This window comes from Monodon monoceros, unplaced genomic scaffold, assembly GCF_005190385.1.
Source record: "Monodon monoceros isolate NGI ecotype Baffin Bay Population unplaced genomic scaffold, NGI_Narwhal_1 Super_Scaffold_7, whole genome shotgun sequence".
Classification (NCBI taxonomy): domain Eukaryota; kingdom Metazoa; phylum Chordata; class Mammalia; order Artiodactyla; family Monodontidae; genus Monodon; species Monodon monoceros.
The window spans coordinates 56583469-56598059 of record NW_021703784.1 but is presented as its reverse complement, the minus strand read 5'-3'; the positions used below and the strand labels follow the sequence as shown (position 1 = coordinate 56598059).

The window sequence follows — 14591 nt, the reverse complement described above, 5'->3', positions numbered from 1 at the left end:
CGTGCCACAACTGGAAAGAGAAAATCCGCATGCCACAACTAGACAGAAGCCTGCGCGCCACAACAAAAGATCCTGCATGCCTCAATGAAGATCCCGTGTGCTGCAACTAAGACCCAATGCAGCCAAAAATAAATAAATAAATAAATAAATAATCTTTAAAAAATAAAATAAAAAAAGAGCGTGGTCAATATAATAATTTCTCATTCAACCAGTTCATGTTCACCATGTATATGGCTTCCTGACATTTAGTGATATTAAAGTCCTACTGTGTTAGGGATATAAAGCACAGAAGGATAAATTAGGGGTATAGATAAACATTACATATTGTATGTAAAGTGTCTGGTAGGAAGACAACAAAGAAATGTCTTAAAGTTAATATTTATGACATAATATTTATACAATGCATAGTAGGTCATTTGTATTATATGTTAATTTCTCTTCTTCCTTGGAGTATCATCTTATCTATACAAATCAAATATACACCTCAAGGGTTTAGCTCTTTTGTTGTGGCTTTTTTTAAAAATAAATAATCTTTATTATTATTATTTTTAAATATTTATTTATTTGGTTGCATGGGCTCTTAGTTGTGGCAGGCAGGCTCCTTAGTTGTGGCTGGTCAGCTCCTTATTTGTGGCATGCAAGCTCCTTAGTTGAGGCATGTGAACTCTTAGTTGTGGCACACATGTGGGATCTAGTTCCCTGACCAGGGATCGAACCCAGGCCTGCTGCACTGGGAGCAGGGAATCTTATCCACTGCGCCACCAGGGAAGTCCCTTTTGCGGCATTTTTAAACAAAGCCTTCCTTGATCATCCTAATTGTATATGATCTTATTCATTTCTGCAAGAAATATACCTCCTTGTGCCAGCATTCATTTTACATCTCAATAATTACTGTGGATCTTACTATCTTGTAGCATTTGCTATGCATTTATCATGTACTATCTACCTTTCACTGCATAATTTTCATGAGAATGTAATTCTTCTCTTCAACTATAAGTTTTTTTGAGGTCAAGAACCATATTTTACATAACTTTATGCTCTCCAAAGAAACTACAGTGGTCTTACATATTGTAGGCACTTGATACGGGTGGAATAAGGTATGTGATAGTGTAAGATTAAGACCTGCTATGAGCCAAGAACTGTGGTTGACATGGGATTCAGTGGTGTAGGAAAGACACCATCCCTACCAATGCTTAAAATAAATATGTTTTCTCAGCAGGTATAAAATAATTTTCATTCACGCGCGTGCACATACACACACGACTCCACTGTGAATGGTACACAAGTTTTCACTGACTTGTTAGTGCTGATGCCCATCAGCTACCATTAATTTCTCACAAAGTCCTCCCTTCTCTTTCAAACGAATCTTTTTCTTCTGATAAGCACGGATGCTTTTAGAAGTTAAAGATCAAGGAGCATTTCAGTTCCTATTCCATTTTCCAGTACTGTAAAATTAGAGAATATAATAAGAAGGGTGACACCCACACACTAAATACTTCATTAAAAGAATGTACTAATTCTCAGATGAAAAATGAGTTGGAGCCTTAATAATCACCGTATCATTACCATTTCCTTCAGCAATTTAAACACCAGACAACTTTCATAAAGAAAGCAATATTATTGCTTTTTAAAAAACAAATTTAGAAAAATAAAGGGTAAATTTTTCTTAGGCTGTCTTTTAATGAAATATTGAAAGGATAAAAATCATTATTTAAATATCCTATACACTACAAGTGATCATGTTAGATTATTATTATATATTCTAGTTCTAACCCTGATAGCTTTTATTTAAAAACTACAAAATATTCTTTAAGACAGAAACAAGATTTTAGGGTTAAATGCTTAAACCAGACTAAAGGGCAAAAGGTTTTAATCAAAGAACATCTTTAAATAATAAGAAAAAGTAGCCATATTGGGTAGGAATAAATTTGTTTTATTTTAAGCCAAAGTTCTCAGGCATTAAGGTCCAATTAATTGAACCACGGTTAGACATTAAATGATGCATTAGTGAAATCTCTCCTAGAATTGTTTAAAAAAGAAAAAGAGCAATAGAGAAAGCCCATTTTAAGCTTTTATTATATATATTATAATCTAGTACATGAGGGAGTGGGGAGGAGGAATCCAATTAGCAGAAAATTAAAGACATCTCTGTACATGTAAAGTACAGCTAGATGGTACCTTCAGTACTGGTATACATGTCTTATATACAGAAAGACTTCTGTGTACCTCTTGGTGAACAGCATGATTTTGTCAAATAAAATAAGTACAATGCACAATCATCAAAAGTAACTGCATTTTGCAGACACATGGCTGAACAAACATACACAATGCTTACTTAACAGCTCGTAAGACTGTGACTCTCAATGTTTTCCAAGAGTGTGACTGGACTGTAAATTTTACCTGGTAACTTTTTGAATACTAGCACCATTTCTGAATTATGACTGACCTACAACAAAAACTCAAAAGGGGGCTTCCCTGGTGGCGCAGTGGTTAAGAGTCCGCCTGCCGATGCAGGGGACACGGGTTCATGCCCTGGTCCGGGAAGATCCCACATGCTGCGGAGCGGCTGGGCCCGTGAGCCATGGCCGCTTAGCTGCGCGTCTGGAGCCTGTGCTCTGCAACGGGAGAGGCCACAAGAGAGGCCTGCGTACCGCAAAAAAAAAAAAAAAAAAAAAAACCTCAAAAGGAATTTGAGATTATTTCTTCATAATCACTTCTGTTGATATGTGTTACTCACTGACCAAATAATTTAATTCAAAAACCTACTTACATTAACCTTAGATAAGCAATAACATACAGAATTCAGGAATTTTGTGTGGAATTGTGGCACAAACTGGTCTTCTATATTAAATAAAACTAAGTATGTACATGCTAAATAGTCTCAGTTATTTCATTTATCAGATATTTTAATTTTTACCCCATAATTTCAATACAGACTCCAGTGTTGGTAACAGCAGAGTAGCTTATACAGGACTAACACTCTTGCAGATAGCATTTACTAACTGTGGACAACAACTATTTGAAGGCTCTCAAGAGCAACAAAAAGCAGGTACAAACTAGGAGGAATTCACACTAGAAGGGAACCCACACTCACTGGGTGAGGGTCACCTTTATACAGGTTTTCCCAAGAGCCAATCCTAGTTTGAACAATATGGGGTGGTTAGAACTCAAGCAGAAAACTAGAGTTTTACAGGTTTGAGGTATCAACTGACTACCAGAGTGGCTGTATTAAGGAAGAAAATAACAAAAAGGAGGGAGCCAAGAGTAGGAGCCCTAATATCTACACATAAAATTCCTGCAAATCCTCAGTTACCTCTTTAATGGTACATATGTAGGAGAGATTCCAAGGAGCCCATCTGAAAGCAACAGCTAGAAGGCTGAAAGAAATGAGCAGAGATTTCAGCTACTGCCTGCTCCAGGTATACAGTTTAGAGTTTCAATCCCACCAAGATAGAAAAGCTTGATAAACATCTCAGGCTTTCTATAGATCCACGCAAACAATGCGTAACTTCAAGACTCCACAAGTCCATGGTGATCAGCCAGCAATTAACAACCTGCCATAATACAACCCAGAATTTAGCAGAGAAAAATAACAGAAACCAGAGTCTCGAAGCATACACAATGCCAACCATACAACCAAGAATTACTAGATACACATAAAAAACCAAACCAAAACAAAACAAAAACCGCAGAAAAATCTAACCTAGAGGCAAGAGAAAAAGTAAATAGCCAATAGAAATACACTCTGAATTGACCCAGATGTTGGAATTAGCAGACAAGAATTTCAAAGCAATTACTATAAATATGTTCAAGAACTCGAAGGTAACAATGACCATAATGATTGAACAGATGGGGAATTCCGACAGAGAAATGGAAGTTTTAAGAAATAAATAAAAAAAATCTAGGACTGAATTACAATATCTGAAATAATAAATTTACTGGATGGACTTAACAGTTTAAATATGGCAGAAAAAGAATCAGTGAACTTGAAGACACATCAATAATAATTCCTAATCTAAAAAAAGAAAAAAAAGAGAGGGAAAAAGTATCAAAAACAATGAGCAAAAGCCTCAGTGACCAGGGGGCATGGGTAATATCAAGCCATCTAACAGATGTGCCACTGGTATTCCAGAAGAGAAAAGAAGAAAATGGGGCAGAAAAAATACTTTAAAACAACACATTAGGGCTTCCCTGGTGGCGCAGTGGTTGGGAGTCCGCCTGCTGATGCAGGGGACACGGGTTTGTGTCCCGGTCCGGGAAGATCCCACATGCCGTGGAGCGGCTGGGCTCGTGAGCCATGGCTGCTGGGCCTGCGCGTCCGGAGCCTGTGCTCCGCAGCGGGAGAGGCCACAACAGTGAGAGGCCCGCGCACCACACACACACAAAAAAACAACAAAAAAACACATTACAGGGACTTCCCTGGTGGCGCAGTAGTTAAGAATCTGCCTGTCAATGCAGGGGACAGGGGTTTGAGCCCTGGTCCAGGAAGATCGCACATGCCGCGGAGCAACTAAGCCTGTGCACCACAACTACTGAGCTTGCGCTTTAGAGCCCATGACCCACAACTACTGAGCCTGCATGCCACAGCTACTGAAGCCTGTGAGCCTAAAGCCTGTGCTCTGCAACAAGAGAAGCCACCGTGATGAGACGTCCGCGCACCACAACGAAGAGTAGCCCCTGCCTGCCACAACTAGAGAAAGCCCATGTGCAACGAAGACCCAACACAGCCAAAAATAAATAAATAAATTTATTTAAAAAACACACAAAAACCCAAAAAACCACAACACATTACAAACAGAGAATGATATAAATTAGAGTTCCCTTCTCATTAAAATCAACAGAAGCCAGAAGACAATTGAAAGGCGTCTTTAAAGTACTGGAAGAAAAAAATCTGTCAACCCCAAATTCAAAAACTAGCAAAATGTTCTTCAAAATTATTCTTCAAATGGCCTTTTGGAGTATGTGAAAGCAGAGAGAATTTATCACCAGGATACTCCTATAAGAAACAGTAAAGAAAGTTATTTTGGCTAAAGAAAAATACAGGGTGAAACTCAGATCTATAATTAGGAATGAAGAGCACTGGAAATGATAAATATATGGATAAAGAGAAAAGATTATCTTTTTTCTTCTCTTAATTACTGTTTAAAGGAAAAATTAAAATGTTTATTATGGAGGTTTATAATATATGTAAATATAAAATGTGACAATAACACGAAGGACAGTGTGCATAATTTCACATGAAATGGTATAATATTAACTCTAGTTTAACCCCTAAGCATCCACTAAAAAGGTTATGAGAAAATTTAGCTAAAGATCAAAAGAGGAATTAAAACACAATATAAAAATATCTGATTAAAACAAAAATGAAAGAGGGACAAGCAGAAAACAAAGAACAAATGGTAGACATAAGTCCTACTACATTAAATCTAAATAAATCAAACACTCCACTTAAAAGGCAGAGATTTTCAGAATAGAGAAAAAAAAAGGAAGTTCCAACCATGTGCCATCTACAAGAGACCCACTTTACAAAGAAAAAGATATACCAAATGAACAATAAGCAATTAGAGAGCTGGTGCGGCCATATTAAGATCAGATAAAGAAAAGGAATATTATTAGAGATAAAGAGCAGTATTTCTTAACATTGAAAAAGTCACCACATTAGGATGACAGTTAACAATGCTAATATGTATGCACCCAAAAACAGAACTTCAAAACACATGAAGTAAAAGCTGACAGAACTAGGGAATTCCCTGGTGTCCAGTGGTTAGGACTCCGTGCTCTCACTGCCAAGGGCCTGGGTTCAATCCCTGGTCCGGGAACTAAAATCCCACATGGCAAAGGAAAAAAAGAAGAAAGCTGACTGAACTATATACAAAACGCATGATACAAATATTGTTGTTGTAGATTTTAATACCCCCTTCTCAGTAACTAACTGAACTACCCTCCAAAATTACTAAGGCTATCTAAGACTTGAACAAGGCTATCAACTGTGTTATCTAAGATTTGACCTCATTTATATTATTTATAGAACGCTGTATCTGACAACTGCAGAAAGACATTCTTTTCCAGTGCACATGGAACATTCACCAAGACAGGCCACATGTTAGGCCATAAAACAAGTCTCAATAAATTACAAATGACTGAAATGTTACAGAGTATATTCTCTGATCACAACAGAATTAAATTAGAAGCCATAACAATAAACAGTATACTAGGAGGAGGGAATTAGTGACAATTCAGTATTACTTACATATGTTTCAAGGCAAAGAGAGATGGGACTACCAAAAATGAAAAAAATATAGAGAATTTTTCATAAAGCTCTACTTATTCAGTTTCAAGGATTTTACTTTACCCCTCTACTGGTAATGTAGAATTAAAAAAATAATTTATTGGGAGGTAAATCCTATAAATCTGGGACCACTACTCTATATGACACATAGCCCTGAAGAATTAAGTAGGCAAATTTTTGGTTACCCCATCTTTTATTTTTTTGCGGTACGCGGGCCTCTCAGTGTTGTGGCCTCTCTCATTGCGGAGCAACAGGCTCCGGACGCGCAGGGCCAGCGGCCATGGCTCACGGGCCCAGCCGCTCCGCGGCATGCGGGATCTTCCCGGACCGGGGCACGAACCCGTGTCCCCTGCATCGGCAGGCAGACTCTCAACCACTGCGCCACCAGGGAAGCCCTACCCCATCTTTTAGAAAACAGTTTGACAATGTGAGATCTCCCCATATTTTCCTATCCCCAAAACACTCCTGTTATAAACTCTGTTAAAACACCAGCAGTTTATTAAGGACAAAGTAACAAGAATGTTATTTTTACAACAACAAGCAAAATACCATGCCTGAAAGCAAATACCTGCTTTATCATAATCTTACTATCAAACACTAAAATAAGGAAAATTTACCTTGAAACAATGCAGTTGGGATGTAGTGAGTGTATGGTGAGTTTACAACCTAGCAACCATCTTATAATCATAATCTTATAATCAAAATGAAATACGTGTCCTACGAACAATCTGAAAAGTTTGGCAAGTCTTTTCTCTTTTTCCCAAACTATGCCACATTTAGATTTTTCACTGTTCATTGTGATATGTCGCTAATTCATGAGGCCTGCTATTGCCAAGTGGAAGAAAATCTTACACTAGAGAACAGAAAACTCACACAATTATTTTATAATATGTTTTTTCAATTTGATAACCTCAACTCACATATACTGAAAAGACACTTACCTGCTTTACATTATATCCTGCTTTTGCACTAGTTTCAATAAACATAACATTCAGCTCTTTGGCTTTCCTCTCTCCTTCCTCAATTGACACTTGCCTGTAGAAAATAAAAAAGATAAACTCATCTTTTTGAAAGATAATGATATAAAGATTATAAACAAGGTTCTGAAAAAAACTTTTCTTGCTATGGTGCTGGTTATACAGGCAAGACTAGTTTGAAAATTTATCAAGCTGCAATACACTTGAAATTTGTGCACTTAGGTCAGAAAGAGAAAGACAAACACCATACAACATCACTTAAATGTGGAATTAAAATATGACACAAATGAACTTTTATGAAACAGAAATAGACTCACAGACATAGAGAACAAACCTGTGGTTGCTGGGGGAGGGAGGGATGAAGTGGGAGTTTGTTAGCAGATGCAAACTAGTATATAGAGAACGGATTAAACAACAAGGTCCTACTGTATGGCATAGGGAACTATATATATATATATATATTTTTTTTTTTTTTGCGGTACGCGGGCCTCTCACTGTTGTGGCCTCTCCCGTTGCAGAGCACAGGCTCCGGATGCGCAGGCTCAGCGGCCATGGCTCACAGGCCTAGCCGCTCCGCGGCATGTGGGATCTTCCCGGACCGGGGCACGAACCCGTGTCCCCTGCATCGGCAGGCGGACTCTCAACCACTGCGCCACCAGGGAAGCCCGGGAACTATATTTAATATTCTGTGATAGACCATAATGGAAAAGAATATATAAGAGTATATATATAACTGAATCACTTTGCTGTACAGCAGAAATTAACACATTGTAAATCAACTATACTTCGAAAAAAAAAAACTGTGCACTTCTGTGTGTATATCTAACCAAATGTTTTTATAAAGGCATTTTTTAATGATTTACTTTTACCTGCTGAGCTCATCTTGTATTTTTTTAACTTTAAAAATCTTAATAGCATGCTATTTTCTCTTAGCTTTAAGCTTTGTGATTAAAAACTTTTATGTAAAATAATTTTATGGCTAGACAATTGTCAATTTACTACCATAATTTATGTAACCAGTCTCAAACTGTTAGAAATGTATGTTGTTTTCAAATTTTATTGGGTTGGCCAAAAGTTCATTTGGGTTTTCCATAAGATGTTATGGAAAAACCCGAATGAACTTTTTGGCCAACCCAATACACCACTGTGAAAAATGTTGCTACGAACATCTTTGTGCTTTGTGACTTTGGATCATTTCTTTAGGTTAGATTTTGTGGATTTCTACAAGTGGAACAAGTGAGTCAAATTAGTACTTCTTTTACAGGGAATTTTTATAGTACATCATAATTAGCAGTGTCTCTCAAGCTGTGAGCTCTTCAGGTGCAGGACTATCCCATTTATCTTGGTGTTCCTAGTGCCTAGCAATCACATAGGTGTTTAATAAATATGCAACTATTCTAATTAAATGGATCTAAACCATCAGCTGATAAATCCTGCTTCCTACAACACAGAACACCAAAGCAATGAAAGAGAATTTCTACAAGCTCCCACCATATCTATCCTCCAATCTACCTATGTGTGTGCCTTTTATATTCTATGTCTAATTCTAGTACTATGGAGGAACTGTCCTTATTCCCCAAACTTATACCTATGTACTAGATTCCACTGTCTTCTTGTTTACAAGATGTTATTCTTGAATTTCTCCACTCTCTAAAAACAAAATTATTCTTTTCTAAAAAAGTAATTAATTAATTAATTTTTGGCTGTGTTGGGTCTTCGTTGCTGTGCACAGGCTTCCTCTAGTTGCGGTGAGCAGGGGCTACTATTTGTTGCGGTGCGTGGGTTTCTAATTGTCGTGGCTTCTCTTGTTGCGGAGCATGGGCTCTAGGTGTGCAGGTTTCAGTAGTTGTGGCACGTGGGCTCAGAAGTCGTGGCTTGCGGGCTCTAGAGCTCAGGCTCAGTAGTTGTGGCGCACAGGCTTAGTTGCTCCACGGCACGTGGGATCTTCCCGGGCCAGGGCTGAAACCCGTGTCCCTTGCATTGGCAGGCAGATTCTTAACCACTGCGCCACCAGGAAAGCCCCCAAATTATTCTTATATATAACAATGCAACTATTAATGCTTTACTACATCTGTTTGTTTTAGCCACTCATTCTCTATGTATTTATGTGTATATAAATTTTTAAAAAAACACATTTTTTTCTTAATTTGACAGTAAGTTGACAATCAGCAGCAGACCTTTAGGCCCAAACACAAACACTTCAGAGTGTGAATTTCCTAAAAACAATTATTTCAGATGCCCTAAAACTTACTCCTTGGACCTCTTCTCTATCTACAATTACTCTCTTGGCAATCCCATGCAGTCTCATGGTTTTAAATACCACCTATATGCTGATGCCTCTCAAACTTATATATCTAGCCTGGACTGCTGCTCTGAACTCCAGACTCATATATCCAACTGCCTACCTGACATCTAATTATTAGGATATCTAATAGCCATCCTATACTTAAAATCACCAAAAGCTCAAGTCATGATATTCCCTCCCAAACTGTCTCTTTCTGCAGTCTCTCCTATCTCAGTTAATGACAGTTACTCAGGCCAAAAATCTAGGTGTCATCCTTGACTCCTCCTTCCCCCACATCCCATATTCCATCCATCTGTATGCATGCCATCAATTGCATCAGTATATCCTGACAGTTCTATCTTCAAAATAATATCTGAATTTGACTACTGGTCACCACAAAAGCTACCACTATGTTGGTTCAAGTCATCATCATTTCTTGCTTGGAATAAAGTCTAGATTAGCCTCCTCTCTGCTACCCTTATGTATTTTCAACAGAGCAAACAGTGACTTATGAAAAGCTACTTCTCTGCTCAAACCCTCCAATCTCATTTGGAAAGCCTTTACTTTGCCCTACATGACCTGGCCTTCATTATCTTGTTGTTTTTTTTTTGCGGTACATGGGCCTCTCACTGTTGTGGCCTCTCCCGTTGTGGAGCACAGGCTCCGGACGCGCAGGCTCAGCGGCCACGGCTCACGGGCCCAGCCGCTCCGCGGCACATGGGATCTTCCTGGACCGGGGCACGAACCCAAGTCCCCTGCATCGGCAGGCAGACTCTCAACCACTGCGCCACCAGGGAAGCCCTCTTGTTTTAATTTAACCTCACTGCCTACTACTCTTTCCATCATTCTCTTTACCAGCTATGTAGGCCTCCTTGCTGTCTCTCAAAAAAGCTAAGTGTATTCCCAACTCAGTGATTTTGTATTTTCTGAGCCATCTGCCTAGGGCCTTTATCTCATCAAGATCTCTGCACAGTTAACTCCCTTACTTCCTTAGTGTCTTTACTCAAAGTCACCAGTCATCTTCTCAGGGAGGTCTTCTACTGCTATTCCATCTAACATGACAAACTTGCCCTTAACATTTCATATTCCTTTTCCCTGCTTATTTTCACGCTTAGCATGTATTACTACGAAACATACTACGTTTTTTTTGGTTGTTGTTTATTTATTTATTTATTGCTGCAGTGGGTCTTCGCTTTGTGCGGGCTTTCTCTAGTTGCAGCGAGTGGGGGCTACTCTTTGTTGTGGCGCATGGGTTTCTCATTGCGGTGGCTTCCCTTGTTGCAGAGCATGGGCTCTAGGCGTATGGGCTTCGGTAGTTGTAGCACGTGGGCTCAGTAGTTGTGGCTTGTGGGCTCTAGAGCACAGGCTCAGTAGTTGTGGCACAGGGGCTTAGTTGCTCCACAGCATGTGGGATCTTCCCAGACCAGGGCTTGAACCCGTGTCCCCTGCATTGGCAGGCAGATTCTTAACCACTGCGCCACCAGGGAAGCCCCAATACTATGTATTTTTTGACTTATTTATTGACTGGTTTATTCTTGGAATAAAAGCTCCTTGAAGACCTGCCTTTTTTGTTCACTACTCTATCCTAGAGTGGCATTCTCTGAAACATAAGTGGTACTCAACAAATACCTCCTGAATGAATATTAGTCTGTAAATCCTACATGTGAAGAATTCCAGGCATAAATCCTAACTAGTTTTAGACTATAAGTCACCCCCATAAAATGGTTGAAAGTTAGCTATAGCAATGTTCACAACTGTGGTTTGAGTTTGTCAAGAAGCACCTAGAAAGGTTAGTTAAGATAACTGAATCTGGAAGGAGGATCAAAAACATTAAAAATTTTAAGGTTTACCATGATCCTTTATAGCCAGAATCTTAAAAGAGATCTAATAAGCCATGTTTACCAAGTGATTCTCAGGTTTGAAACATCTGGGACTCACTGGGCCACAGGAGACATAAAGAATACTGAGAATCTAGGTGCTGAGACACGGAAACATATATTCTGGTCTTTCCTCCAAGTTTTCATGAAAAAACTATTTATTTATTTAAAGAATCAATTTTATTTATTTATTTATTTTTGGTTGCATTGGGTCTTCGTTGCTGCACGTGGGCTTTCTCTAGTTGCAGCAAGCAGGGGCTACTCTTCGTTGTGGCGTGCAGGGGCTACTCCTTGTCACGGTGTGCGGGCTTCTCATTGCAGTGGCTTCTCTTGTTGCAGAGCACAGGCTGTAGGAGCACGGGCTTCAGTAGTTGTGGCACGCGGAATCAGTAGTTGTGGCTCACAGGGTCTAGAGCGCAGGCTTAGTAGTTGTGGCACATGGGCTTAGTTGCTCTGCGGCATGTGGGATCTTCCTGGACCAGGGATTGAACCCGTGCCTCCTGCACTGGCAGGCAGATTCTTAACCTCTGCGCCACCAGGGAAGTCCCCCAAAAAATATTTAATTGTCAGAGAAAGTGGTAAAGTCATTTAACTTTGAACTGCTTTTATTAAAACTTTTTTTTCTGATTACAAAAGTAATTTTTAAAAGACCAATCATTACAATAAACTCCTCTATAATCCCATTTTCTTCACAAAGATAACTACAGTTAAGTTCATGTATGCTTATGCAGATTTGTTCTAGGCCAAAGGAAAGATGTCTATATATATATATATATATATATATATAGGATGGTGTGTGTATATATATATATTTTCTTTTAAAACAAAAAGGATTCATGTATACACACTGATCAAGTTTTTTTTTTTTAAGCTTCACGTATTAGACAGCAATAAATTCTTCTCTTTTTTTAGTGGCTAGAAGAATTTCATTTATAAAATGCTACTACAACTAGCAGTCATTTAGACTGATTTTAATTATTTAATATTATAAATAATGTAATAATAATTCTTGTATGTTCATCTTTTCACATTTCTGTGGTATATCTGTGGAATAAGTTACTGGAGGTGGATTTGAGTCAATGAGTATTTTAAATACTGATATGTTAAACTGTTTCCTCTAAAGATTATATTAGTTACATTTTCAGTGTTTGTTTATTCAGACTCTTGACGATACTGTGCATTATTATCTCCCTAATAATGGCTAACCTAATAGGTGAATATGATCTTTATATTTATGTATTCAAACTTATCAATCTTTCCCTTTATGGCTTCAGGATTCCACGTCATGTTTATAAAAGGCCACCCACTCCCGAAAGATTTTCTTTTCTTTTTTTTTTGCGGTACACGGGCCTCTCACTGTTGTGGCCTCTCCCATTGCGGAGCACAGGCTCCGGATGCGCAGGCTCAGCGGCCATGGCTCACGGGCCCAGCCGCTCCACGGCATGTGGGATTTTCCCGGACCAGGGCACAAACCCATGTCCCCTGCATTGGCAGGCGGACTCTCAACCACTGCGCCACCAGGGAAGCCCCCGAAAGATTTTCTTTTAATGCTTTTTAAAAAAATGTAAAACTTTTACTCATTTAAAAATTATTTTATTGGGAATTCGGGATTAATAGATGCACACTGCTGTGTGTAAAATAGAAAAACACCAAGGACCTACTGTGTAGCACAGGGAACTATATTCAATGTCTTGTGATAGCCTATAATGGAAAAGAATCTGAAAAAGGATAAATACATATATATATGTATAACTGAATCACTTTGCTATACACCTGAAACACTGCAAATCAACTACACTTCAATTAAAAAAAAAAATCCTGCAACTATTACATTAAAATTTAAATAATAAAAATAGATGAGCCCCCCCAATTATTTTAGTGGAACGAACAAAACTCTGATTTTTATTTTTTTAAATTAAAAAAAACCTTTCTTTTAAAGACTCTTAATTCTTTTAAATGTGAATAACTGAAGGGTGATAGTCTGGCAAAAATTACTGAGAAATATGGTAATTCTAAAGCAATGGACAAATATTACCTTAAAGAAAAATTATTGTAAACATAATTTAGATGTTTCTAGCATTTGTATACTCAAATATTATGCAATAAAAGAACAGATGCTTGTAAGCCTCCTTTTAGATAACTCTGGCTATAAAGGGAAACAATTCAGATATACAATTTTTCTATTTAACAGTGAAGATATCTAGCGACTCTCCACTAGAAGAATATATACCTATATGATCTTCAAATTCTCATATTGAAGATAAATAAAATAGTCAAAATTTATGATAGCAACTCATGTCCAAAAAATGATTTTCATAAAGAAAAGTTGAAATCATATGCTGAATTTACTTTTAAATTAGGAAAGACTTTCTTGCCAATTCCAAATGAGGTACCATGGCAGAAATGGGCTTAATATTTCATAAGTCTTTGAACATATTGGGTTTCTTTGTAACATTTTAATTAATAGCAAAAGTTCATTACTGGAATTTCAGTATCCAACTAATGAATAAACAAATAATAAATAGTAAAAGCTTCGAATATTAAATAAATGGTCAAGACTATTTAAAGCAGAAAGAATATCCAGTAGATCACTTAGGAATGCTAAAGGCAGATATTCAAGCCACAGATTCTACAGTGAATGTTAATACATTTTGCATCCTGTGACTTGAATATGTCTTTGCTCATTTGACTAAGGTATCACAATCAAGCTATTCAGTTCAACCTCACAGTCTGGCTCAACCATACAATTAAAAAAAGAAAAGAAAAGAAAAAACTACACCACTGAATTATAATGAATATTTATAAGAAGACTACCAAAAGAGTGTGCATTTAATCATTACGAATACTTTTTTAAAGATAGGATTTGTAAAACATTTTGTTCTTTAACAGAACACTGCTCATATTTATGAGGCCTAAAAAATGCAAAATAGTTATCAGCTTCACGTGTAAACAATCTTACACAAGAGTTATTTACATAGGAGCTTACACAAACCCAAAAAATTTAGTTTCCTTTAAGGACTGAGTTTAATGTGTGTTTTTTTTTTTAAATAAATTTACTTATTTTATCTATTTATTTTTGGCTGCGTTGGGTCTTGCTGCACGCAGGCTTTCTCTAGTTGCAGTGAGCGAGGGTTTACTCTTGGTTGTGGTGTGCAGGCTTCTCA

The 14591-nt window shown here is 37.8% G+C and overlaps 1 protein-coding gene across 3 annotated transcripts in view; it reads right to left on the bottom strand.

Moving 5' to 3' along the window:
* RAB6A (RAB6A, member RAS oncogene family) overlaps nt 1–14591 on the bottom strand; it is a 76791-nt gene that overhangs the window by 13612 nt on the left and 48588 nt on the right. For 2 of the 3 annotated variants that reach the window (XM_029207446.1, XM_029207445.1), the window contains exon 6: nt 7231–7324. In XM_029207446.1, the coding sequence (XP_029063279.1) occupies nt 7231–7324 (94 nt within the window). Of the gene's footprint in view, nt 1–4706; nt 4997–7230; nt 7325–14591 lie in introns of those variants that run through there. The other variant, XM_029207447.1, reaches the window with a different exon arrangement.